This window comes from Salmo trutta, chromosome 38 (genome assembly GCF_901001165.1).
Source record: "Salmo trutta chromosome 38, fSalTru1.1, whole genome shotgun sequence".
In the NCBI taxonomy this organism is placed as follows: domain Eukaryota; kingdom Metazoa; phylum Chordata; class Actinopteri; order Salmoniformes; family Salmonidae; genus Salmo; species Salmo trutta.
This window is the reverse complement of record NC_042994.1, coordinates 20,740,217-20,767,692: the sequence shown is the minus strand read 5'-3', so window position 1 is coordinate 20,767,692 and position 27,476 is coordinate 20,740,217. Positions and strand designations below refer to the sequence as shown.

At 42.2% G+C, this 27,476-nt stretch overlaps 1 protein-coding gene across 3 annotated transcripts in view; it reads left to right on the top strand.

Annotated features, from left to right (window-relative positions):
* Positions 1–25,473, top strand: part of LOC115178501 (kinesin light chain 1) — a 40,326-nt gene extending 14,853 nt beyond the window's left edge. For 2 of the 3 annotated variants that reach the window (XM_029739712.1, XM_029739713.1), the window contains exons 5-16: positions 975–1,203; positions 1,441–1,528; positions 2,113–2,214; positions 8,850–9,023; positions 9,627–9,726; positions 11,864–11,913; positions 12,491–12,546; positions 12,660–12,768; positions 13,119–13,235; positions 19,875–19,999; positions 24,445–24,508; positions 24,782–25,473. In XM_029739712.1, coding sequence (XP_029595572.1) covers positions 975–1,203; positions 1,441–1,528; positions 2,113–2,214; positions 8,850–9,023; positions 9,627–9,726; positions 11,864–11,913; positions 12,491–12,546; positions 12,660–12,768; positions 13,119–13,235; positions 19,875–19,999; positions 24,445–24,508; positions 24,782–24,865 — 1,298 coding nt within the window. In that variant the 3' untranslated portion in view covers positions 24,866–25,473. Of the gene's footprint in view, positions 1–974; positions 1,204–1,440; positions 1,529–2,112; positions 2,215–8,849; positions 9,024–9,626; positions 9,727–11,863; positions 11,914–12,490; positions 12,547–12,659; positions 12,769–13,118; positions 13,236–15,620; positions 16,105–19,874; positions 20,000–24,444; positions 24,509–24,781 lie in introns of those variants that run through there. The other variant, XM_029739714.1, reaches the window with a different exon arrangement.
* Positions 25,474–27,476: the final 2,003 nt, after the last annotated feature.

Here is a 27,476-nt window from a genome sequence, read left to right as displayed (position 1 = left end):
GAGGGCTGTGCGGCCCCCCAAAGAAATGCCACCCCACACCATGACTGACCCACCGCCAAACCGGTCATTCTGGAGGATATTGCAGGCAGCAGAACGTTCTCCACGGCGTCTCCAGACTCTGTCACGTCTGTCACATGTGCTCAGTGTGAACCTGCTTTCATCTGTGAAGAGCACAGGGCGCCAGTGGCGAATTTGCCAATCTTGGTGTTCTCTGGCAAATGCCAAACGTCCTGCACGGTGTTGGGCTGTAAGCACAACCCCCACCTGTGGACGTCGGTCCCTCATACCACCCTCATGGAGTCTGTTTCTGACCGTTTGAGCAGACACATGCACATTTGTGGCCTGCTGGAGGTCAATTTGCAGGGCTCTGGCAGTGCTCCTCCTGCTCCTCCTTGCACAAAGGCGGAGGTAGCGGTCCTGCTGCTGGGTTGTTGGCCTCCTCCACGTCTCCTGATGTACTGGCCTGTCTCCTGGTAGCGCCTCCATGCTCTGGACACTACGCTGACAGACAGCAAACCTTCTTGCCACAGCTCACATTGATGTGCCATCCTGGATGAGCTGCACTACCTGAGCCACTTGTGTGGGTTGTAGACTCCGTCTCATGCTACCACTAGAGTGAAAGCACCGCCAGCATTCAAAAGTGACCAAAACATCAGCCAGGAAGCATAGGAACTGAGACGTGGTCTGTGGTCACCACCTGCAGAACCACTCCTTTATTGGGGGTGTCTTGCTAATTGCCTATAATTTCCACCTGTTGTCTATTCCATTTGCACAACAGCATGTGAAATGTATTGTCAATCAGTGTTGCTTCCTAAGTGGACAGTTTGATTTCACAGAAGTGTGATTGACTAGGCGTTACATTGTTGTTTAAGTGTTCCCTTTATTTTTTTGAGCAGTGTATATTATATGAATGTAAAATTCTGCAGCAACTGCCCAAAACTTCTACCTGTGAACAAACCGCATCTCTCCTTCAGTGCCGCACCAGCATAACAGTGCAGCGGTGGCCGCAGCCCAGCAGGGTGGCTATGAGATCCCGGCCCGCCTGAGGACCCTACACAACCTGGTGATCCAGTACGCCTCCCAGGGCCGCTATGAGGTGGCCGTGCCCCTCTGCAAACAGGCCCTGGAGGACCTGGAGAAGACATCAGGACACGACCACCCTGACGTGGCCACCATGCTCAACATCCTGGCCCTGGTCTACAGGTGTGTGTGCGTTTTGGGTTGGTCTTTGTGTTGTAGCCACCATATTAACACGGCTCCAGCAGGAAAAAGGTTATCACACTTATGTGCTGCTATCCTTTATCATTCTACTGTAACACCTATATAACCACACTTAATCACCACCAATACCACTTATCTACACACTGCTTCTCCCTTCTGTACCGAGTTTATTCAGGGTGTTTTTCTTTTAGACCTGTTATGTATTTTTCTTTTTGTCAGGGACCAGAACAAATACAAGGAGGCGGCTCACCTGCTCAATGATGCACTGTCTATCCGGGAGAAGACCCTTGGGAAAGACCACCCTGCGGTCAGTTAGTCTACCAGATGGAGCAATCTTTTTTTCTCTCTCTCTTACTAGACAAAAGGGACTTTTCTGCTGGGTTTTTTTATTTTTATAATGGGTTTCGTAAGGACATGGGTTGGAGAAGGTCAGGTTGAAACTGCCGTCAGCGGCTCCAAGGGCTGGCTTAATCCTAAAGCATGTTGGCCAATAATACATTACAGGAATGTACTATTTAGCACGTTCCTAATGGCAAATCTGGTTGTGTCAGCACTTGGGCAGGCATCTAGGCAGAGAGAAGTTAGTTAATATCCATTCGTAAGCATCCACATGACAGGCTCCTTGATAGTACATGGGCATAATAGGAATGCAAAAGGTGCTTGCTCACTGTAATGTAAATGCTCCCAAAGTTGAAATGTTGATTATCACAAATTGTATAACTATTGTCAATTTATATTAATGTAGTAGGGGTTTATAAGACGACACATTTGTAGTTGTACTTTTGGGAGCATTTAAACAGTACAGGCTCCCTTGTTTGACTCACTGCATTGCAGGCACAGAGCAGCTACATAACATGATGAAAGCTGCTCACTAATCCTTCTGTTTCTCAGGTGGCTGCGACACTGAACAATCTGGCAGTGCTGTATGGAAAGAGGGGGAAGTACAAGGAAGCTGAGCCCCTTTGCAAGAGGGCTCTGGAGATCAGAGAGAAGGTAGGTCTAGTGCAGTACATATCCAGTGCAGACATACTTGGTACAATGATACAATGTCAGTTAATTTGTACTGTGCTACATTCAATTAGCAATATTACTAATTAATATACTCAACAATTGTAAATGTCGCAATCTGGAATTGAAAAGTAACTTTACATAGGTGGTGCTTATAACTGAAGTTCATCACCAGCTCATTATGATTTTTAACATGGCGAGATTTTTTTTATAGCTTTGATGGCGGAGGTTTGTAAAAAAAAAAATAATAATAATAATAATATTATGCCGTCAGTCTGTCCCATAATAGTTCTAATGGTTTCATGGCAGCCATAAAATATCAATGTTGTGTGTGTATATATACAGTACCTGTCAAAAGTTCGGACACCTACACATTCAAGGATTTTTTATTTTTACTATTTTCTACATTGTAGAATAGTGAAGACATCAAAACTATGAAATAACACACAAGGAATCATGTAATAACCAAAAAAGCGTTAAACAAATCAAAATATATTTGAGATTCTTCAAAGTAGCCACCCTTTGCCTTGACAGCTTTGCACACTCTTGGCATTCTCTCAACCAGCTTCATGAGGTTGTCACCTGGAATGCATTTCAATTAACAGGTGTACCTTCTTAAAAGTTAATTTGTGGAATTTCTTTCCTTAATGCGTTTGAGCCAATCAGTTGTGTTGTGACAAGGTAGGGGTGGTATACAGAAAATAGCCCTATTTAATAAAAGACCAAGTCCATATTATGGCAAGAACAACTCGAATAAGCAAAGAGAAACGACAGTCCAATACTTTACATTTTACATTACATTTAAGTCATTTAGCAGACGCTCTTATCCAGAGCGACTTACAAATTGGTGCATTCACCTTATGCTATCCAGTGGAACAACCACTTTACAATAGTGCATCTAAATCTTTTAAGGGGGGGGGGTTAGAAGGATTACTTTGTCCTATCCCAGGTATTCCTTAAAGAGGTGGGGTTTCAGGTGTCTCCGGAAGGTGGGGATTGACTCCGCTGTCCTGGCGTCGTGAGGGAGCTTGTTCCACCATTGGGGTGCCAGAGCAGCGAACAGTTTTGACTGGGCTGAGCGGGAACTGTGCTTCCTCAGAGGTAGGGAGGCGAGCAGGCCAGAGGTAGATGAACGCAGTACCCTTGTTTGGGTGTAGGGCCTGATCAGATTGGGTCACCGCCTTGATGTTAGTGGAGAAGGGCAGGGTGTTGTCCAGGGTCACGCCAAGGTTCTTAGCACTCTGGGAGGAGGACACAAGGGAGTTGTCAACCGTGATGGCGAGATCATGGAACGGGCAGTCCTTCCCCGGGAGGAAGAGCAGCTCCGCCTTGCCGAGGTTCAGCTTGAGGTGGTGATCCGTCATCCACACTGATATGTCTGCCAGACATGCAGAGATGCGATTCGCCACCTGGTTATCAGAAGGGGGAAAGGAGAAAATGAATTGTGTGTCGTCTGCATAGCAATGATAGGAGAGACCATGTGAGGATATGACAGAGCCAAGTGACTTGGTGTAAAGCGAGAATAGGAGAGGGCCTAGAACAGAGCCCTGGGGGACACCAGTGGTGAGAGCACGTGGTGCGGAGACAGATTCTCGCCACGCCACCTGGTAGGAGCGACCTGTCAGGTAGGACGCAATCCAAGCGTGGGCCGCGCCGGAGATGCCCAGCTCGGAGAGGGTGGAGAGGAGGATCTGATGGTTCACAGTATCAAAGGCAGCAGATAGGTCTAGAAGGATGCGAGCAGAGGAGAGAGAGTTAGCTTTAGCAGTGCGGAGAGCCTCCGTGACAGAGAAGAGCAGTCTCAGTTGAATGCCCAGTCTTGAAACCTGACTGATTAGGATCAAGAAGGTCATTCTGAGAGAGATAGCAGGAGAGCTGGCCAAGGACGGCACGTTCAAGAGTTTTGGAGAGAAAAGAAAGAAGGGATACTGGTCTGTAGTTGTTGACATCGGAGGGATCGAGTGTAGGTTTTTTCAGAAGGGGTGCAACTCTCGCTCTCTTGAAGACGGAAGGGACGTAGCCAGCGGTCAAGGATGAGTTGATGAGCGAGGTGAGGTAGGGGAGAAGGTCTCCGGAAATGGTCTGGAGAAGAGAGGAGGGGATAGGGTCAAGCGGGCAGGTTGTTGGGCGGCCGGCCGTCACAAGACGCGAGATTTCATCTGGAGAGAGGGGAGAAAGAGAGAGAGGGGAGAAAGCACAGGGAAGGGCAGTGTGAGCAGGACCAGCGGTGTCGTTTGACTTAGCAAACGAGGATCGGATGTCGTCGACCTTCTTTTCAAAATGGTTGACGAAGTCATCCGCAGAGAGGGAGGAGGGGGGGAGGGGAGGATTCTGGAGGGAGGAGAAGGTGGCAAAGAGCTTCCTAGGGTTGGAGGCAGATGCTTGGAATTTAGAGTGGTAGAAAGTGGCTTTAGCAGCAGAGACAGAAGAGGAGAATGTAGAGAGGAGGGAGTGAAAGGATGCCAGGTCCGCAGGGAGGCGAGTTTTCCTCCATTTCCGCTCAGCTGCCCGGAGCCTTTAATACATGAAGGTCAGTCAATCTGGAACATTTCAAGAACTTTGACATTTTCTCAACCAGCTTCATGAGGAATGCTTTTTCAACTGCCTTGAATGAGTTCCCACACATGCTGAGCACTTGTTGGCTGCGTTTTCCTCACTCTGCTGTCCAATTCATCCCAAACCATCTCAATTGGGTTGAGGTCTGGTGATTGTGGAGGCCAGGTCATCTGATGCAGCACTCATCACTCTCCTTGGTCAAATAACCCTTACACAGCCTGGAGATGTGTTTAGATCATAGTCCTGTTGAAAAACAAATGATAGTCCCACTAAGCGCAAACCAGATGGGATGGCGTATTGCTGTGGTAGCCATGCTGGTTAAGTGAGCCTTGAATTCTAAATAAATCAGTGTCCCCAGCAAAGCACCATCATACCTCCATGCTTCACCACACATGCACCGATCATCCGTTCACCTACTCTGCATCTCACAAAGACACGGAGGTTGGAACCAAAAATCTCACATTTGGACTTAACAGACCAAAGGGCAGATTTCCCACCGGTCTAATGTCCATTGCTTTTGTTTCTTGGCCCAAGCAAGTCTCTTCTTATTGTTGTCCTTTAGTAGTAGTTTCTTTGCAGCAATTCGACCATGAAGGCCTGATTCCTGCAGTCTCCTCTGAACAGTTTAACTCCTCTGAACATGCTTAACACCCCAGCCGTCCTACAATCTAAGCTAGATGCCCTCAATCTCACACAAACTTTCAAGGAACCCACCAGGTACAACCCTAAATCTGTTAACATGGGCACCTTCATAGATATTATCCTGACCAACTTGTTCTCCAAATACAAATACTGTTTTCCATCAGGATCTCAGCGATCACTGCCTCGTTTTCTGCATCTGTAATGGGTCCGCGGTCAAACGACCACCCCTCATCACTGTCAAACGCTCCCTAAAACACTTCTGTGAGCAGGCCTTTCTAATCGACCTGGCCCGGGTATCCTGGAAGGATATTGACCTCATCCCGTCAGTAGAGGATGCCTGGTTGTTCTTAAAGTAATTTCCTCACCATCTTAAATAAGCATGGCCCTTTCAAAAAGATGTAGAACTAAGAACAGATATAGCCCTTGGTTCACTCCAGACCTGACTGCCCTCAACCAGCACAAAAACATCCTGTGGTGTACTGCACTAGCATCGAATAGTCCCTCCGATATGCAACTTTTCAGGGAAGTCAGGAACCAATACACACAGTCAGTTAGGAAAGCAAAGGCTAGCTTTTTCAAAGAGAAATTTGCATCCTGTAGCTCTAACTCCAAAACGTTTTGGGACATTGTAAAGTCCATGGAGAATAAGAGCACCTCTTCGCAGCTGCCCACTGCGCTGAGGCTAGGAAACACTGTCACCACCGATTTTTAAATCCACGATAATCGAGAATTTCAGTAAGCATTTCTCTACGGCTGGCCATTGCTTTCCTCCTGGCTACACCAACCCCGGCCAACAGCTCCGCACCCCCCGCAGCTACTTGCCCAAGCCTCCCCAGCTTCTCCGTCACCCAAATCCAGATAGCAGATGTCCTGAACGAGCTGCAAAACCTGGACCCGTACAAATCAGCTGGGCTAAACAATCTGGACCCTCTCTTTATAAAATTATCCGCTGCCATTGTTGCAACCCCTATTACTTGTCTGTTCAACCTCTTTCGTATCGTCCGAGATTCCTGAAGATTGGGATGCTGCCGCGGTCATCCCCCTCTTCAAAGGGGGTGACACTCTAGACCCAAACTGCTACAGACCTATATCCATCCTGCCCTGCCTTTCTAAAGTCTTTGAAAGCCAAGTTAACAAACAGATCACTGACCATTTTGAATCCCACCGTACCTTCTCCGCTGTGCAGTCCGGTTTCCAAGCTGGTCACAGGTGCTATTCAGCCACGCTCAAGGTACTAAACGATATAACAGCCATCGATAAAAGACAGTACTGCGCAGCCGTCTTCATCGACCTGGCCAAGGCTTCGTTGATCCACCTCTATGCAGACGGCACCATTCTGTATACATCTGGTCCTTCTTTGGACACTGTGTTAACAAACCTCCAAACAAGCTTCAATGCCATACAACACTCCTTCCGTGGCCTCCAGCTGCTCTTAAATGCTAGTAAAACTAAATGCATGCTCTTCAACCGATCGCTGCCCACACCCGCCTGCCCAGCTAGCATCACTACTCTGGATGGTTCTGACTTGTGTGGAATATGTGGACGACTACAAATACCTAGGTGTCTGGCTAACTCTCCTTCCAGACTCACATTAAGCATCTCCAATCCAAAGTTAAATCTAGAATCAGCTTCCTATTTCGCAACAAAGCCTTCTTCACTCACTTTGCCAAACATACCCTCGTAAAACTGACTAGCCTACCAATCCTCGACTTCAGCGATGTCATTTACAAAATAGCCTCCAACGCTCTACTGACTGCATCCAGTTTGCTATCACAGTGCCATCCGTTTTGTCACCAAAGCCCCATATACCACCCACCAATGCGACCTGTATGCTCTCGTCGGCTGGCCCTCGCTTCATACTCGTCGCCAGACCCACTGGCTCCAGGTTCTCTAAGTCTTTGCTAGGTAAAGCTCCGCCTTATCTCAGCTCACTGGTTACCTTAGCAACACCCACCCGTAGCATGCGCTCCAGCAGATATATCTCACTGGTCATCCCCAAAGCCAACACCTCTTTGACCGCCTTTCCTTCCAGTTCTCTGCTGCCAATGACTGGAGCGAATTGCAAAAATTGCTGAAGTTGGAGACTTCTATTTCCCTCACTAACTTTAACCTCTTACATCTAGATGTTCCGCTAGTGGAACGTCTGCTCCAATATCCAATGATGGGCGTGGCGCGAAATACAAACTCCTCTAAAATCCGAAAACTTCCATTTTTCAAACATATGACTATTTTACAGCTATTTAAGCATCAGCTATCTGAGTAGCTTACTGATCGCTGCAACTGTACACAGCCCATCTGTAAATAGCCCATCCAACTACCTACCTCATCCCCATATTGTTTTTATTTGTTTTTTGTTTTGTTTTGCACACCAGTATTTCTTCTTGCACATCATCTGCACATCTATCACTCGTGTTAATTTGCTAAATTGTAATTACTTCGCTACTATGGCCTTTTTATTGCCTTACCTCCTTACTCCATTTGCACACACTGTATATAGATTTTTCTTTTGTGTTATTGACTCTACTTTTGTTTATCCCACGTGTAACTCTGTTGTTTTGTCACACTGCTTTGCTTTATCTTGGCCAGGTCGCAGTTGTAAATGAGAACTTGTTCTCAACTGGCCTACCTGGTTAAATAAAGGTGAAAAATATATGTATTTTTTTTAAACAGTTGATGTTGAGATGTGTCTGTTATTTGAATTCTGTGAAGCATTTATTTGGGCTGCAATCTTAGGTACAATTAACTAATGTACTTATCCTCTGCAGCAGAGGTAACTCTGGGTCTTTCTTTCCTATGGCAGTCCTCATGCGAGGCAGCTTCATCATAGCGCTTGGTTTTTGCGACTGCGCTTGAAGAAACTTTCAAGATCTTGACGTTGCGCATTGACAGACCTACATGTCTTAAAGTAATGATGGACTGTTGTTTCTCTTTGCTTATTTGAGCTGTTGTTGCCATAATATGGACTTAGGGCTATCTTCTGTGTACCACCCCTACCTTGTCACAACACAACTGATTGACTCAAAAGCATTAAGAAGGAAAGAAATTCCACAAATTAACTTTTAAGAAGGCACACCTGTTAATTGACTACCTCATGAAGCTGGTTGAGAGAATGCCAAGAGTGTGCAAAGCTGTCATCAAGGCTACTTTGAACAATTAAAATATATTTTGATTTAACACTTTGGGTTATTACGTGATTCCATATGTTATTTCATAGTTTTGATGTCTTCACTATTATTCTGCAATGTAGAAAATAGTAAAAACAAAGAAACCCTGGAATGAGTAGGTGTCCACTTTTGACAGACTTTATACAGTACATCTTACAAAATGAGTTAAGTTGCCATCTTTAGAAGTGTTCCAATGATTATTTGGCTGTACCTCAACTCGTGTTGGTTGATGCTTCTGTCCTCTCGCCTCCCATGTAGGTGCTGGGCAAGGACCATCCTGATGTGGCCAAGCAGCTGAACAACCTGGCCCTGCTGTGCCAGAATCAGGGCAAGTATGAGGAGGTGGAGTATTACTACTGCCGTGCCCTGGAGATCTACGAGTGCAGGCTGGGCACTGACGACCCCAACGTGGCGAAGACCAAGAACAACCTGGTGAGGGGGCTGCCTGGCTTGACTGCCGTTCTTGACTACTGCTGCTCGTGGGTGAACAACTCTGTGTCTGCTGGTTTCCTCTTTCATCTGACACTAATTGCACAGAAGTGCCGACACCTGGTTCCCCAGGTCTAAATCAGACAGCGGTTTCAAATTAAGAACAAAATCCTGCAGACACTAAGGCCCTACGACCCCGGGCTCAAACTCATTCCACAGTGTCTGGGGGATTTCGCTCCTCCCTTGCACTTGATTGATGAACTAACTCCCCACACCTACTTGTCTAGGGCTTAATAAAAATGTTTTAGAAAGACACTAGGCCTTCCGTGGCATGAGTTTGACAACCCTGTCCTATGAGAACCAAAGTTGCTCATCCTTGCCGTAGCTCTTTGATCCTGTTTATGTTTTTATTTATATTGGTGGTAGACTAAACAAGATGGTGCAGGGAAGGAACTTAGTTTCCTTTTAAATCTCATTAACTGTGCTGGTTGTTGCTTTGTGTAGATAGAACCTGGTTCAGTGATTTGCTTTGTGCATACTTGTAGTTCAAAGGTGAAACGTCTGAACTGTACCTGAACTGTATGAACCTTTTCTCTCGTCTCCCAGGCTTCGTGTTACTTGAAGCAGGGGAAGTACAAGGAGGCGGAAATCCTTTACAAAGAGATTCTCACCCAAGCACACGAGAAGGAATTTGGATCCGTGGATGGTGAGCAAACTAGTCCAAAACTCGAAAAGGCCACAACAGTCACTTTGCCTCCTTATTTGCAAACCTTTTTTTCAAACCCTTCTTCATCTACTCAAAGATACAGTACGTTCTAGTGTTTCTTTCACATGAATTCAAAGTCCTACGTTTCTAGAATGAACAATAGAGCACTGGACTGTACTGACCACAGACAGCCATACAGTAAGTCTGTGGTTCTGACATTGTAGAACACCGTTATTTCACACAGCATTTTGTACTGGCAAACTAGATAACTGATTTGTCTCATTTTGCCATCAATTGTTAGGATGGGTTATGATGCCCAGTTAATGATAATATAGTTGACAAGTCGACTTGAAGTGTAAGGGTTCATTCCTAATGAGAACATAGTCAACATTTGACTTGAAGTGTAGGGTTCAACCACTTACAGAATAGTGCAGGCTAGAGCGTCTGCTAAATGACGTAAATGTAAAATGTAGAGCAGTCTGCAGAATAAATACTTCAAAATCATTTTTTACTTTCTAGATCATAAAGAAAGCAACTGGTTACTAGGAGTATAGAGTGTATGAAAGGATTGTTTTGTCGATTTTTAAAAATATATATTTTTAGATGTAAAGATTTAGAATTTTTTTAAGGGCTAACTAACAGTTTCTGTTTTGTTAAAATCCCCCGTTGAAAGAAGTATTTTGATACCAAGAAGAAAATTTAAAAAATGGACGACTTCCCATATTGAATGTATTGGGAACTTGAACATTTTTCCTATTTTCTAGCATTTGTTAGCTGTTTCTGATGCGCAATGAATGATCGTTTTCATTTGAGGTGTTATGGATGATCAAAGTGCCATGAAAGGTTTTCTTGAACTTTCACTCTAAATGCCATGTCACATTGTAGGATAATCACTTGGTATGTGCATATGATACACAACAATGAAGGTGAGTGGAACATTGATGGGGTTTTCCCAGAATGAAATATGCACATTTCTGACACAAGAACAAAATCCAACTTGGTTTACATAGGTGGTGCTTATTATATTGTCCACCATTTAATTATTTATTACCAATTGCGAAATAAAGAATGTGAACAAACATATTTAAGTCTCGGTTTTTGTCTATACTTTGTTCGTTTTGTTGCTTGTTTTTGTCTTGTGTAAAATTCCATACTTTGTTGTTATATATTTTTATAATGGTGACACATTTTATGTTTCATTGTATTTTTGGGTTCTTCTGTCATGACATCTTACTTCACCAACTTTCTTTGGAAATCCCTTCTTGAAGTAGTCTTGACACAATGTCTTCGTAACACTACATCACATACATAACCACTTACTACAGCCAACCTTTTCTTATAACTACTAGCATAATACTTATGATGTCGCTGTAAAGAAAACAAAGTTGGTTATTATACACTGTCAAACACATTTTTTGATAAGCATGATGTCTTCATTATTATTGTTATTCAGGCTTAACATGCCAAGATATTTCAAGTAAGCTACCACATCCTTTTAATTTGTCATGTATTTTTCTTTACTGTACTTCTGTTGTCTTTCAGTCACATGTGATGTTGAGTTTGTATTGAATGTTTTTGACATTGACAATATTCTTTAGATTTTATTTGGAATGATTTATTATATTTTTTTATGTAATTAAATATGCTTCATTTATTTTTGATCCATAATTAAATGCTTTCATAAGTTCTCTCAATATTTAACATGTGAAATGATGGGTTGACCTTTATTTTCACATTTCCTTTTCCATATTCTCAATAAATTTGAGGCAAAATTGTGACCTTGTCTCTCTCTTGAGTTTCTTAGTATGCCAATATAATGCACGGTTAATTAACAAATGGGTCTCAATTGATTATGTGAGGGGGTGGGGGTGAATTTGAGGGATTATCAGAACTCTGGTCTCAGGTTGAAACGGCGTTTTAAACAATCTCAAACCATTACTGAGATTGAGAGGTTGCGATAGGATCTTGTCTCACGAAAGAAAGGAACCATGTTTTAACTACTGTTGCCTTCATGTCAGCAAGGTGCTGGTGTCTACATCTGTATCCTGCCGTTTTGTTAAAATGCCAGTCTGTTACTTGTTGAGGATGTTTTTGCCAGCATACAGCACACCTTTCTCTTTCTCCTCTGTCTCTGCAGCTGAGAACAAGCCCATCTGGATGCATGCCGAGGAGCGGGAGGAGTGCAAGGTGAGTATGTGAAGTGTGTGAGAGAGCACAGGCATGTGGCAGGCGTGCCCATTTTTATAAGGAGTACCTATTTTGTTTACTTGTCAATACTGTCTGGTCCTGTGTTCCTCCGTTGGTAGAGCATGGCGCTTGAAACACCAGGGTTGTGGGTTTGATTCCCATGGGGGACTAGTAAGAAAACAACATAGAAATGTATGCGCTCACTGTTGTAAGTTGCTTTGGATAAGAGCGTCTGCTAAATGTCACAAATGAGGGGGAAAAATGCTTATTTTGTGTAGACTCAGCGATATGACATATACATCGAGGCAGCAACGTCCTGTTAACTGAAATCAGCAGCAACCAAAAGCTCTTACCAAACATGCCTCAAGGGAAGGTGCACGTTGCTAACAGTCTAGTGGTGGTCCGGACAGATTTAAATTCTGTTTTCTCTAAGCAGGATGTTGCCCCGCTGTGTTTGATGTCAAATATCTGAGTCAATCGGAAGGGGCTTTTTTGGAGAATGTGAGGGGTTTCCCTTTTTGTGACATGTATTTTTGTGCTCCTCTTTCCCCCTCCTTCTCTATCCTTGTATCACCAGAGCAAAGACGGCTATGGAGATTATGGCGGCTGGTATAAAAATTGCAAGGTGAACAGGTAAGAAGTCCACTTAAAGACTTGTTAGAACTACCGAAGCAAAGGAATGGTACTGATTAGCATCTCTAGTCACTGCAGTGATTTTTGAAGTGACCTTGGTGTGTGTCCGTCAGCCCCACTGTCAACACCACCCTGCGTAATCTGGGAGCTCTGTACCGCCGGCAAGGCAAGATGGAGGCCGCTGAGACTCTGGAGGAGTGTGCCTTGAGGTCCCGAAAACAGGTCAGCTTCTCTCTCACACACACACCTAATCCGTCACATTTATAAACACACACACGTTCGAGTTTAAATCCAAACCTGTGTATATTCAGTTATGGAAATGCTTGAACTGAAGGTAGACATCCACAGAGACTTTAAGATCTATTGTTGCATATTTGTTGTTAGTGTTTCACATCTGTATATTGATGGACTATTTTGCTTGATTGTGTGTTTGTGACTGCATGGTTTACTGATTATTTTTTTTATTTTATTTTTTTTAAACAATCAGTTGCACAAATTACTTTCAGTAATAATGTTAGAACAAAAGGTGAAATGATATTGCAATATTGAACGGATTTGTGTGTTTTGTTCAGGGTGTGGTGGAGCTGCAGAGAGACGGAGACAGGAGGAGGAGCAGGGAGAGTCTGAGCAGCGTAAAATATGAGAGCGCCTCCGAAGCGGGGGAGGACGGCAGCGTGGACTGGAACGGGGTGAGTGCACTGCACAGACACGCACACCTAAGACTTATATTATATATTTATTTATTTTTATTTAGGAAGGCATAGAGTGCAAATGTAGTGTAAAATATACACTATATATACAAAAGTATGTGTACACCCCTTCAAATTATTGGATTCTGCTATTTCAGCTTTACCCATTGCTGACAAGTGTTTAAAATCAGCCATGCAATCTCCATAGAAACATTGGCAGTAAATGTCCTCACTGAAGAGCTCTGACTTTCAACGTGGCACCGTCATAGGATGCCACCTTTCCAACAAGTCACTTAATTAAATTTCTGCCCGGCAAGAGCGGCCCCGCTCAACTGTAAGTGCTGTTATTGTGAAGTGGAAACGTCCAGGAGCAGCAACAGCTCAGCGGTGAAGTGGTAAGCAACACAAGCTCACGGAACGGGACCGCTGAAGTGCGTAACAAATCGTCTGTCCTTGGTTGCATCACTCACTAACGAGTTCCAAACTGCCTCTGGAAACAACGTCAGCACAGAACTGTTCGTTGGGAGCTTCATGAAATGGGTTTCCGTGGCCGAGCAGCCGCACACAAGCCTAAGATCACCATGCACTATGCCAAGCGTCGGCTGGAGTGGTGTAAAGGTCGCCACCATTGGACTCTCCAGCAGTGGAAACGTGTTCTCTGGAGTCATAAATCACACTTCACCATCTGGCAGTCTGACGGATTAACCTTGGTTTGGCGGATGCTAGGAGAACTCTGCCTGCCCCAATGCATAGAGCCAACTAAAGTTTGGAGGAGAAATAATGGTCTGAGGCTGTTTTTCATGGTTCGGGCTAAGCCCCTTAGTTCCAGTGAAGGGAAATCTTAACGCTACAGAATACAATGACATTTTAGACGGTTCTGTGCTTCCAACTTTGTGGCAACAGTTTGGGGAAGGCCCTTTCCTGTTTCAGCATGACAATGCCCCCGTGCACAAAGTGAAGTCCATACAGAAATGGTTTGTTGAGATCGGCGTGGAAGAACTTGACTGGCCTGCACAGAGCCCTGATCTCAATCCCATCAAACACCTTCGGGATTAATTGGAACGCTGACTGCGGGCCTAATCGCCCAACATTAATGCCCAACCTCACTAATGCTCTTGTGGCTGAATAGAGGCAAGTCCCTGCAGCAATGTTCCAACATCTAGTGGAGGCTGTTATAGCAGCAAAGGGGGGACCAACTCAATATTAGTGCCCATGATTTTGGAATGAGATGCTCGACGAGCAGGTGTCTACATACTTTTGCTCATGTAGTGTATTTCTAACATAGATTTGGTTCTTTGCCAGCAACTTGTCAATCCAGAAGACATATTATTAATAACTTAATATCCTCTAATCACGTCTTTATATATTTTACTTGGTTTAATATATACTAAGTATACATGAGACTGACCAGGTGAAAGCTATAATCCCTTATTGATGTGAGTTGTTAAATCCACTTCAATCAGTGTAGATGAAGGGAAGGAGACAGGTTGAGGGATTTTTAAACCTTGAGACAATTGAGACATGGATTGTGTCATTGAGGGTGAAAGGGCAAGACAAAAAATGTAAGTGCCTTTGAACGGGGTATGGTAGTAGGTGCCAGGCGCATTGGTTTGCGTCAAACCCAGCAGCGTTGCAGTTCTTTTCACTTTCAATAGTTTCCCGTGTGTATCAAGAATGGTCCACCACCCAAAGGACATCCAGCCAACTTGACAAGCTTGTGGGAAGCATTAGAGTCAACATGGGCCATCACCCCTGCGGAACGCTTTCGACACCTTGTAGAGTCCATGCCTAGACGAATTGAGGCTGTTCAATATTAGGAAGGTGTTCCTAATGTTTGGTATACTCAGTGTATAATGGATTCAAACCCGTTTTAAAGCAGATTCTCCACAGCCCTGGTCCCTACCGTAGATGGCTAGGAGCACACTGCATTGCAGGGCTGCTAAGGTGCCCCTAGAGTCTCACTGCGGTTCACACTGATGTCATTAGCTGACTGCGTTCAGTGCAGCGTAGCGAATACTACAAAAGCTTTGTCTTCTCTAAACCTTTTCAAATGTGATAGAATTGTCAGACAGTGTAGGGCCACAAATGATTGTCTTCTACATTTAATTCTTTATGACAAATGCAAATGTGCAGTCATTTGATACAGATTTATTAACATTGGTCATAAAATAATGTTCTAAGCTTTGATCTTTTAATCTTGCTATATTCCTCTCTTGAAGGATTTGTTAACCTTGTGTTTTTCTACCTGTGTTTTTCTTATCTTTCTCTTTTTTGCTGTATCTGTCCTCTTTCTCCCCATTCTGGTTCTCTCTCCTCAATTTCTCTTGTCTGTCTCTTTCGCTCTCCACTTTTCTTTTTCTCTTCTCTCTTTCTGTCCTCCATTAGGCCTAAATCAGCAGGATGACCTTCCTCCGCCTCACTCTCCTCAACCAATCAAGCCAATCGAATCAAATGGATGTCTCTTGTCATTTCCTCTGTGTGAAGCCTCTTCTAATCTTTCATGGAGGACTCCTCCTTCATCCCCACTCCAAATTCTGGCCCAAAACTGATTATCCCTTTTACCTCCCCATCTTTCTCTTCCCGTCCTTTCAGTCTCTCTCACTCCCACGCATGTTCTCTATCTTCTTGCATTTTCCACACTCTGCCCCTCTTCTCCTGGTCTCTTTGCCCTCTTCCTCTTGCGTTTTTCTTTATCCCTCTCTCTAAGCCATCTTGCTCTCTCGTTCATGCCCACTCATTTCTCTCATGCTGCATCACATCTTTTAGCTTTTCTCTTGCTCTATCCCTGTCTCTCCCTTCCTCTTGCTCTATCCCTGTCTCTCCCTTCCTCTTGCTCTATCCCTGTCTCTCCCTTCCTCTTGCTCTATCCCTGTCTCTCCCTTCCTCTTGCTCTATCCCTGTCTCTCCCTTCCTCTTGCTCTATCCCTGTCTCTCCCTTCCTCTTGCTCTATCCCTGTCTCTCCCTTCCTCTTGCTCTATCCCTGTCTCTCCCTTCCTCTTGCTCTATCCCTGTCTCTCCCTTCCTCTTGCTCTATCCCTGTCTCTCCCTTCCTCTTGCTCTATCCCTGTCTCTCCCTTCCTCTTGCTCTATCCCTGTCTCTCCCTTGCTCTATCCCTGTCTCTCCCTTGCTCTATCCCTGTCTCTCCCTTGCTCTATCCCTGTCTCTCCCTTGCTCTATCCCTGTCTCTCCCTTGCTCTATCCCTGTCTCTCCCTTGCTCTATCCCTGTCTCTCCCTTGCTCTATCCCTGTCTCTCCCTTGCTCTATCCCTGTCTCTCCCTTGCTCTATCCCTGTCTCTCTCTTGCTCTTGCTCTATCCCTGTCTCGCTCTTGCTCTTGCTCTATCCCTGTCTCGCTCTTGCTCTATCCCTGTCTCTCTCTTGCTCTATCCCTGTCTCTCTCTTGCTCTATCCCTGTCTCGCTCTTGCTCTATCCCTGTCTCTCTCTTGCTCTATCCCTGTCTCTCCCTTGCTCTATCCCTGTCTCTCTCTTGCTCTATCCCTGTCTCTCTCTTGCTCTTGCTGTGTCATCACTTGTATAGTATGTATGATATTCTAACAAACAAGAGATGGTGGACAGTGGCACCAGAGGCCAATTGAACACTGGAAACTATCAAAGCTTTGGTTGTTTGATTTTCTCGTTTCTGTTCTTCTTGTATGCAAATATGATTGCTTTTCAATTGATCTTCAAATTTCCTCCAAGCACAGTCACTCAGTTATAACGGCATCAACTATTAGTCCACTACCAAATGAGACCAGTCAGAATTTTTAGCTCATTTTGTTATCTCTCTAACATTATTGTCCACTGAAGAGCAACCAGCTAGAGTAGTGCTTTTTATTTCGCTACAGCCAGCTTTTTGTCCTGATATTTGACCAGGATTGATCTACCTTGGTGCCTTTTTACGTTCACTCATTTTGTTAACTTGCAACTTGTTTTAAGTGTGACCGTGACCCTTGTAAAATATTTATGCATACTATTATGTTATATGGGAGCAAATGTAAGACAATTTTAAAAAAATTGTGGCGCTATTATGATTCCAAGTCACGTCGCCACTTAAAAGCACCTTTTGAGTTTACACATCGATTACTTGTGTTTTATTGAGATTAGTGTATCTGTCTCCTGTTTTGTTTTTATTTTTAAGTATTTTCTTATATAGCATAGTGTTTATCATGATGTTTATTTATCTTTGCATTGACCCTCTAAGCAATTGCTGATTATTATTATATAGCCATAAGTTTAGGAATGGTGTTGTCAGTGCCTGACTATGGTATTGACGTTTTAAAGAGGAACAGCTTGCTAACTGTAGAATCAGTGTCTTTGAATGGAATGGCATTGTGTAAATTGCTTTCTCCAAAGCCATAGCTTGGGAAAAAAAATTCTCTAATTATGCGCCAAGCTAGAGAATCTTGTTTCATATTTTCAAGTAGCCATTGAAAAGGGACACAAACACCAGAGACACACAAACACACAAATTAATGTACATTGCCGCACAAGGATGTTGTATTTGACTTTGTGTTTTGTAAGCTTCTGAGTGGAATTTCGTGAGGTCACTTATTTGGTTTTAGCTTAATGGTCCTCTTGTTCCTCGCACAGCTCTCGCTCTTGTTATCATCTTAAAAGCCTACTTTACCCTGCTATGACGTAAGGCAGTCATAACAGCTTATGTTACTTTATAACACCTATGAACAGCCATGGCCCACATGAAACGACCAAGGTTAGCTATCTTGTCAGCCAACAACCTAGTTACCTTGAACACAGTGGCATGTGACCTAGCTGGCTGCTCATAAGCTGTATGTTATAAATTGACATCAGATTTTTATGAATGCTTCTGATGACATTGCTATGCTTATAGCAGCTTAAAGATGGGCTTTAGATTGGGGATTTAAGTTAGGTGTGATCGTTGTGAGGCGTCGTTGAACAGTTATGTTACCTGAATGTAAAGATTTTAACAGCGCTGTAGCTTGAAATGTACTCACTGATATCCACTAATTAACTGTCCCAGTTTTTTTTTTTTTTTTTTCCATGTTTCAGTCACTTTAGTTTAGAATGAGGGAAACTATCTTTATATTATGTATTTTAGGCTGAATAAGTGTAGTACTAGTAACTAACCTAGCTAGCCAGTCGTTTCAGCATTAGCCAACACCACAAAATTGAAGTTGCCTGTATGCCATGTAGTTACTCTATAAGCACTTTAACTATTTATATAATAACTGTATCACAATCAGTGCAGGTATATACTAGTACATGGTACATTTACAGATGTTTGTTTTTTTAAAGTGCATGTGCTAAACCTAAACAGATGCGGTACTATGAGACACTTCAATTCATTCATGTGTAGTTAAAGGTAATTACACTTGGTACCATATGAAAATGCAATTCCATGTAACTGTGGCATTTTGGTATCTCGGTGTAAAGAGACGGCTCCAATGTTGCTAACCAATTTAAAAAAAATAATAATAATAATCGGTGATATTGGAGCTAGCCAATTCTGAAACACACTGGCTGTCCGGCTGGTAGGCCTATGTAGTGGAGCGATTTAGCTATGTCACACTTTATTTCATTGGTCTGTCTGTAGAACGTTGTGCTCTCCATTACTAATACTCCTGTCATGGTATTGTGTAGGCCTACGTATACCTTCCCTTTGTTGCATTGTGATGAATGTGTCTCTTAACCTTGTTTGACATTGACTGAAAATAAAGACTTTCATTTTGGGCTTTTCTTTGGCTGGATGCTTGTGTAAACCAACCTGAGGGGGAACCGCACATCCAATAGGCGCTCTCCCACTCACTCTCTTCATCTCCCCCCTCTGGAGTCCATTGACCTAGTTTCACAACCCGGAAGCTCTGGCGCATGAAAGCTTCACTGCCGTACTAAAGTGTAGTACACAGCAATAGGCTGCAGATTTAATCCAATTACATTTCACCCCCTTCTACCTGAAGTGTGCACTTGTACATTCTCCCTCGAAGTGTGCACTTAGTGTCTAAGTCCCTAAGGACTGAAGGTTTGCTTCAGTTGTGGTAGGGCATCAAAGACTAGTTTCTCAAAGCAAAGAGCATTTCTACAGCTTCATCCTATTCATACATTTTTGTTTGAAATGTATTATCTTCGACACACTAAATTCCTCTCCTGCCCCCTACTGGAGAAGTACTGATTTTGAAATAATGCCCTTGACTATGCCTTAGCGAGGGCAGGGTTAGGTTCGGTAGCTTCTTGTCTGCCGCCTTCATTTGTACTGGTCTGAAAAATACTGAACAGTATAAAACCATAGGGTGGATACAAGTTTGTGGACATGATTTTAGTCTTTCAGTACTAACCCTAACCCATCATAGCAGATAAAGGAAAGGAGACAAGGTGAGTATGAGTAAGCCACTTTACTAGATTGTTGATACAACCCTGGAGAGCCCTTAGGTCTGCAGGCTTTTGTTCTAGGTCAGCACAAAAAACACTAATTGGGTATTGTAAAGGAAGCTTCAGGATGGCAGCCGAGATTTATTGCTGATGCTTTTTGGACACAATTTGTCAAAGCAATCTGGTATGATTGGGCTGGAGTGGAAAATAATGTGCACACCCCCTGGGGTCTATCAGGACTGGATTGGGACACTGAGTTTACAGGACTGTCTGACCCTGGTGTTGTTTCAGGATGGCAGTGGGGCCCTGAGGAGAGCAGGATCGATGGGGAAGCTCCGGGACGTCATACGGCGAAGCAGCGAGATGCTGGTGAAGAAACTACAGGGGAACGGTCCCCCCGACCCACGCAACCTCCAGTAAGAGAGACAAACATGCGCAAACACACAGCGCTTATTGAGTCCTCACACCCCATGCACAGTTATAACATTTTGCTGCCTTAAAGGTACAATATGTAATACTACTTCATTCAAATGACTCTAAATGCCCATAATAAAGTGGCAAGGATCAGAGAATAAAATGCTTTGAAGATTACATGATAACTTCAGACCCCTGTGTTGCGCCTCTGGCAGCTGCTAGTAAAACAGTGGTTGAGTACGATTTGGCTGTAAAATTTGGCCTCTGTGCTCTCACGTGAGAGGCGTGGCCACTTGCCTTTCGAAGGACCCATCTGACAATAGCAGTGCTTGGCGTTTGCAAAACAGCATTGGCACTTGGATTGAAACCGGTGCTATGGTCAGATGACATGAAATAGAGCTCTTTGGCCACACACACCAATGGTGAGTTTGGCATCGAAAAACGGATGGTGTGTCCATAACAAACGCTGACACTACACATCCAAGTATATCTGACCAAATTATGAAAGACAAGCATTGTAATTTTGCATTCTGTAAAGTGAGTGTGGAAGAGGTGAGAAAATGATTGGTGTCTAACAACAATGAAAAGCCGCGGAGGTCTGACAACTTGGATGGAATATTACTGAGGATTATAGTGGATGATATTGCCACTCCTATTTGCCATATTTTCAATTTAAGCCTACTAAAATGTGTGTGTGCTCCCAGGCTTGGAGGGAAGCAAAGGTCATTCCGCTACCCAAGAATAGTAAAGCCCCCCTTTACTGGCTGGAATAGATGACCAATCAGCCTGTTACCAACCCTTAGTAAACTTTTGGAAAAAATTGTTTGACCAGATACAATGCTATTTTACAGTAATCAAATTGACTACAAACTTTCAGCATGCATATAGGGAAGAACATTCAACAAGCACAGCACTTAAACAAATGACTGCTGATTGGCTTAGAGAAATTGATGAAGAGATTGGGGGGGCTGTTTTGTTAGACTTCAGTGCGGCTTTTGACATTATTGATCATAGTCTTATGTGTGGCTTTACACCCCCTGCTATATTGTGGATAAAGAGTTATTTGTCTAACAGAACACAGAGGGTGCTCTTTAATGGAAGTTTGTCCAACATAATCCAGGTAGAATCAGGAATTCCCCAGGGCAGCTGTCTAGGCCAATTTACTTTTTTCAATCTTTTACTAATGACATGCCACTGGCTTTAACACTTAACAAAGAGTTGCAGTTAGTTTCAGAGTAGGTGGGTGGCAAGGAATAAGTTAGTAAAAGCATTGTATTTGGGACAAATAATTGACTAAACCCTAAACCTCAGCTAAGTCTTGTAATAAATAATGTGGAAATTGAGCAAGTTGAGGTGATTAAACTGCTTAGCGTAACCCTGGATTGTAAACTGTCATGGTCAAAACATATTGATATAACAGTAGCTAAGAGAAGTATATCAATAATAAGGCGCTGCTCTGCCTTAACAGCACTATCAACCAGGCAGGTCCTACAGGACCTGTTGACATGTTGAATGCACCAAGCTGTCTGTTTAAACTGCTGGCGCACAGCTCGGACACCACGGCATACCCCACAAGACATGCCACAAGAGGTCTCTTCACAGTCCCCAAGTCCAGAACAGACTATGGGAGGCACACAGTACTACATAGAGCCATGACTACATGGAACTCTATTCCACATCAAGTAATTGATGTAAGCAGTAAAATTTGATTTAAAAAAACATAAAAAATAGACCTTATGGAACAGGGGGGACTGTGAAGCAACACAAACCGTAGGCACAGACATGTATACGTACACACAATAACATGCGCACTATACACACGGATTTAGTACTGTAGATATGTAGTAATGGTGGAGTAGGGGCCTGAGTCCACACAGTGTGTTGTGAAATCTGTGAATGTATTATGTTTAAAATTGTACGAACTGCCTTAATTTTGCTCGACCCCAGGTAGAGTAGCTGCTGCCTTGGCACCAGCTAATGGGGATCCATAATAAATACAAATACCTACTGTAAAATATGGTGGGGGGCTTTGATGTTATGGGGTTATTTTGTTTCCACTGGTCCTGGGGCCCTTAAGGTCAACGGCGGCTTCAAAGCCTTTCATTGGCCAAGACATAGCATCAGCAATCCAGGGTTTATATACATCATTGGTTGAACCCTCACTGCAGGAACAATAAATAATAGTGGAAGCCTCATATCCATGCTCAGTTTTTGCAGTGTGTAAATTTAGGTAATGAATAATACGAAATTCTCAGAGACCAGGTTGGGTTAGGCACAGGGGTGGTTACTGCCGGATTGCCTGTTTTTACATGCCGAAATAGCCAACTAACGTTGGACAATTGCGCCACACGAAAATAAAGCCCCTTAGTTCGTCTTCTTTGCATAATGTTGTCATGGAAAATATTTTATTTCCAACAACCAATCAGCAACTGAAAGTTGGCATTGGTTGACTGACAGTGGCTGGAAATACAATTAGATTTCTAAAGTAAGCAAATAGTTAACCAACATTATACTACATCTAAAGTAATTCTGAAGTCAACGTTGTCTGTCAAAGATTGAATGAAAACTGCTGTATTTTTGTGAGCTATTGTTAGAATTGCTAGGTTTTTATGACTATAGTTGCTAGTTAATGTGGCAACACAGTCATGTCTAAAGTAAATTTGACGCCATTATGATGATGAAGTGGTTTCCTACTAATTATTTGCATACTTTTAGTTATGTGTTCACACTCCCAAGCCACTATAGTTAAGTGATTATGGACATTATAGGTCAGAGCCATGGTTGAGTGGTAACACTCCCAGCATAAATCACATGTACAAATCTCCCCGCTTGAGACCAGGGTTCAATCCCCGCATTCATGTATCCCAATGTTTCTCCCACCTGCCTGTATCCCAATCTGATTTTCATCATGAACTTCAGTACCAGGACATTTTAGCCAAAAACCTGGTTGCCTCTGCCAGAAGGCTGAAACTTGGCCGTAAGTGGATCTTCTAGCAAGACAATAACCCCAAGCACACATCAAAATCCACAAAGAAATTGTTAATTAACCATTATTTTTTTACAATGGCCATATCAGTCCCCGGACCACATTGAAAGCCTGTGATTTGAATTGAAGAGAGCAGTCCATAAGTGCAGACAAAGGATATCAAGGTTCTGGACAGATTCTGTATGGAGAAATGGTCTAAGATCCCTACCATTGTGTTCGCCAATCTCCATAAAACATTTTAGAAAAAGGCTGTGTTGTTATCTTCGCAAGGGGAGGGTGCTGGAGTATTAAAAACAGGGGTGCCAATATATTTGACCCCTTTCTTTTAGCGATTTTGTATTTATTTATTACTTGTTAAACAAAATCTCTCTTTCTCTGAGCAATTGTATTAGTATAAAATACTATAATTGTAAAACAAAAATATATATTGCTCAGTTTTTGTATTATTATATAAATGTTTTGCTGATCTTTATCAGGGTGCCAATAATTTTGGACCTTACTACAATACTTTCTATCTGGTTTTAGACATTCAATTAGGGATGACAGGTATGGATATTCTGGACTGTTACCAATATCCATTTATTTTATTTTATGGCCTTCTGAACCATTATAGCACAGATGGAAGATGCAACCAAGTTGCTATGTTCATAAGGCTGTTAAGACAAATTGTGAAATTACTTAAATATGGGAAAGGTTTAAAAATATACATTTGTATAACAAAGTGACTCAGGAAATGAGGGTCTTTGGAGGCTGAATGGGGCTTTAAATGCCAAAATAGCCAATGTCAAAACGTGATTAGTTTCAGTATAATGTTTCTCCCACCTGCCTGTTTCCCTATCTGATTTCCATGCTGTCTCAATAGTGTCAAAATACCCTGGCCTAAAAATATATATATATATATATATATTCACACATTGGAGATTATTTTAACCAAGTACCTAAACATTTTTTTTTAAATAAATACAAAAAAGTGAAGATTGGAGTGGAAAGGGGATAAATACCATCTTAAAATTGTGTTTCTGCAACTACAGCACCAAGTCTGACACGCATTTTTGGTTAAGGATAATGCTGCAGTTTTTTTCCCCCAGCTATTGTCTTTCTCTTAATTAGGACCACCAACCCAAGACTTCTGTATAAGATTCAGTTGAAGATAAATAGCACAAAAATAATCTTAAATGTACTGTTATATTAATGATTCATCTCACATGAAGCTATGCTATTCTGAGCAGATATTCAGTAACGGTGTTACTGAATCATAATAAAAAATATGAAATGCACTTGACAAATGTGTAAACAAATTAAACTTTGATTTCATTTGACACATTCACCCCTCTATTCATGCTTGGTCCAGTACCCTTCAGTGGCCTCTCACACACACACACACACGCCAAAACATAAGACATTTAATATAAATTTGCTTAAGACCCACTCCAATGAAAATGCTTTGTTTTTCCTTTGCAGTATGAAACGAGCTGCCTCTCTGAACTATTTGAACAAGAGCAGTGACGACGATGACTCCTTTCAGGTAACATGTCTCATAGTGGATATACCGTTATTCATACTTCTTGCTTAGTTTGCATTATGGCCTTGTAGCGACTTATCAGCTGCCTACTGGATAGTTCACCTTAGTTCACCCAGGAACAAGATACCTGTTCTAAAAACACCCCCAGCATTCTCTCTCTTCAGAATCAAATTTAGCGATTAAGCATAACCTTGTTTATTTTTTTTTAATCTGTATTTCTTTAATTTTCTCTGTCTCTCTCCCTCCTCCTGTCTCTCTGCCTCTTTCTCTCTACAGAGTCCAGCAGGTGACAGGAGGCTAAGGCAGAGCAGGAACCTGAGTTCCAGTACTGTTGACCTCTACAGTGGAACTGGAAACTGAACACACACACACACACACTCCCAACAGTTTTTCCAAATATGATATTGTTTAATTTTCACTTGTGCCATTCTAAACCTAAATTCTGTAGTTTCCATTCTTAAATTTAAACACTGTTTAATGTTATTGCTGCTTTCTAGACATTTATATTAATTTTGTAGACTTTCTGTAGAATTCAAAAAATATATTGTATAAATGTGCTTGGTTTTAATGTCATTGATATATTGTGAGATTAGACAGCGAGAATCCTTACTGCTTGGATTAGTTTGATACAAATCCCCTTAAGGTGCTCTGTGCAATCAGACACTCAGGGCAGTGTATTGTGGACCATAGTGTTTCACATGGAGACCAAGCATGGTCTCCATGTGAAGCTAGTTATTAGCTATTATTCACTATACCTGCAGCTTCTGAAGGCATGGTGGATCAGTACTCTTCCCAAATCAGAGATGATTATTATTTTCAAGAGCTGTCCAATTCAGCCATTACGCTTCTTTTTACAGTGTTTTCTCCCCTTTCATAACCATGAAGATACTCGGTACTGTAGTTAAATAGTAATTAAGTCATGAAGATGGTATTCATGAATATAGAATAAAATATATCTGAGATTTAAAGGGGTACCTCACCTAATTAAAAATGTACATGAAGAAAATAGTTGATGGAACCAGATATTTGTGGTTTATATAGCTACTACAGCTTAGCCTTGAGCATTGTTGAGTGTAAAACAATTTAACTGGTGCTAAGACTCCTGTTAGCTTGTTTCAAAGTACTTATTTTTTGACCATGTTCATTAGTTAGGGTGTTCCTCAGAGATTTTCAAGTAACTCTGGGGGGGAGTGCAGCTACTGAAGTTAACCTTAATCTAAGTACTTACTCAGTAAAGGCCAAATGCCATGATGTAATTATTATTTTTAGGTAAGATGGTAACCACGTATTGACCTGGTTATTTTACATCTCTTCAGGCACTGTATAAGAAACTTATACAGTAATTATTTATCTCAGGGTCTGGGATCGAGAGTTTCCCAAAGCTATACTTTCCAATGCTGTATCAATTCATGCAATACACTCTTTGAAAAAAGGGTTCTTCTGGTGTCTCCACAGAAGAAACCTTTTTGGTTCCTGGTAGAACTCTTTTGGGTTCAATGTAGAACCCTCTGTGTAAAGGGTTTTACATAGAACTCAGAAGGGTTCTACTTGGAACCAAAAGGGGTTCTTGAAAGGTTTCTCGTATGGGGACAGCCAAAGAACCCTTTTAGGTTCTAGATGGCACCTTTTTTTTTCTAAGCGTGTAACTAAGCCATGTCTTCCCTGGTCTTGATCTGTTTGTGCTCTTGCCCACGCTATTGCACATTGTCAAGCCCAACAGTCTAGCCTCACAGCAAAATTGTCATGTTTGGCATGATAGCACAAACAGACTGGCACAGGCTCAGGCTAACTTTCTATGGATGTCAAAATGTTCCAATGTTGTAGAGTGGAGGCTCGTTTTCTCTATAGCTTTTCCTCCCTAAGAACGTTGGAGAGACACATAAAGTAAAACATTTGTTTTCATTCATCCATGCAGTTCCATTAGATCTATTTACCATTTGTAGCACATATTAAATTATATAATGAAAAATGATTATAATGTTTTGAGTTTATGAATCAGTCATATGAATATAGTATTGCACTAAAAAGATCAATTAGGCTTGAATTGTGAATATATTTTAATATTTGTTTAAATATGACTAAGATTTAAAATGTTTCACTTTGGTGCTATATATGTGTTAATATATATGTAGATCAGAAGGTTTTTCATATTCAGATGACTCAATGTTTAAAGGGTATTTTAGTGGTGTAAAACTGATTGTTAACCATTTTCAGGTTATGGTATTCTTCTCATGCAATCATTTTCAGTCAGAATTCCTTCATTGAATGTAAATAAACCCTTAATAAAGTAGCTGCTATCACGTCCTGGTATTGATTGTTATTACTAAGCTTTTGATAGCCTTTGATGACTGTGGACATAATGTAGGCACAATGCTGTATGCATAACTGCAACAACAAAAAGTCATTTCAGTGCTGGGTAATCATAGCAAGCCATCAGCAGTTGTCTTGAGAAAATGGCTCAAACTATAACTTATCAAGGGGTATCGCTTTTCTAATAATGGAAATTGAATGTAACAGAATAGAACAAGAACAGCATATTGAATAGAATGAACAAAATAGAGTCCAACGAGGAATCGAGACAATGATAAACTATCATTTTAAGAGTCAAGTATAGAGTGTAGTCAATGGTAGGCATCGTTTCATGGAACATTGTTGGCTGATATGTCGTATACTGTATAAACCCTATTATTATTCGCACTGTCATCGGAGCACATTTTTTTTCTTTTCCAAGGACATGTACACATGACACCCCCGTCTCCTATACAGCAGCTGCATTGAGTACCGTTCTCATAGCAGCAGGATATTATGTTGGCAGCACGATCAGGGATTTATTTTTAGTTATATGAGTTCCCCTGCAAATTAATGCAAAACTTTGGGCATATCGATTTTTTTTTTAGCACTCTAGTGCAGTACAACTGTTTTTTTCACAGGATTGGAACCACCTATGAAAAAATAAATGGATAATTTGACA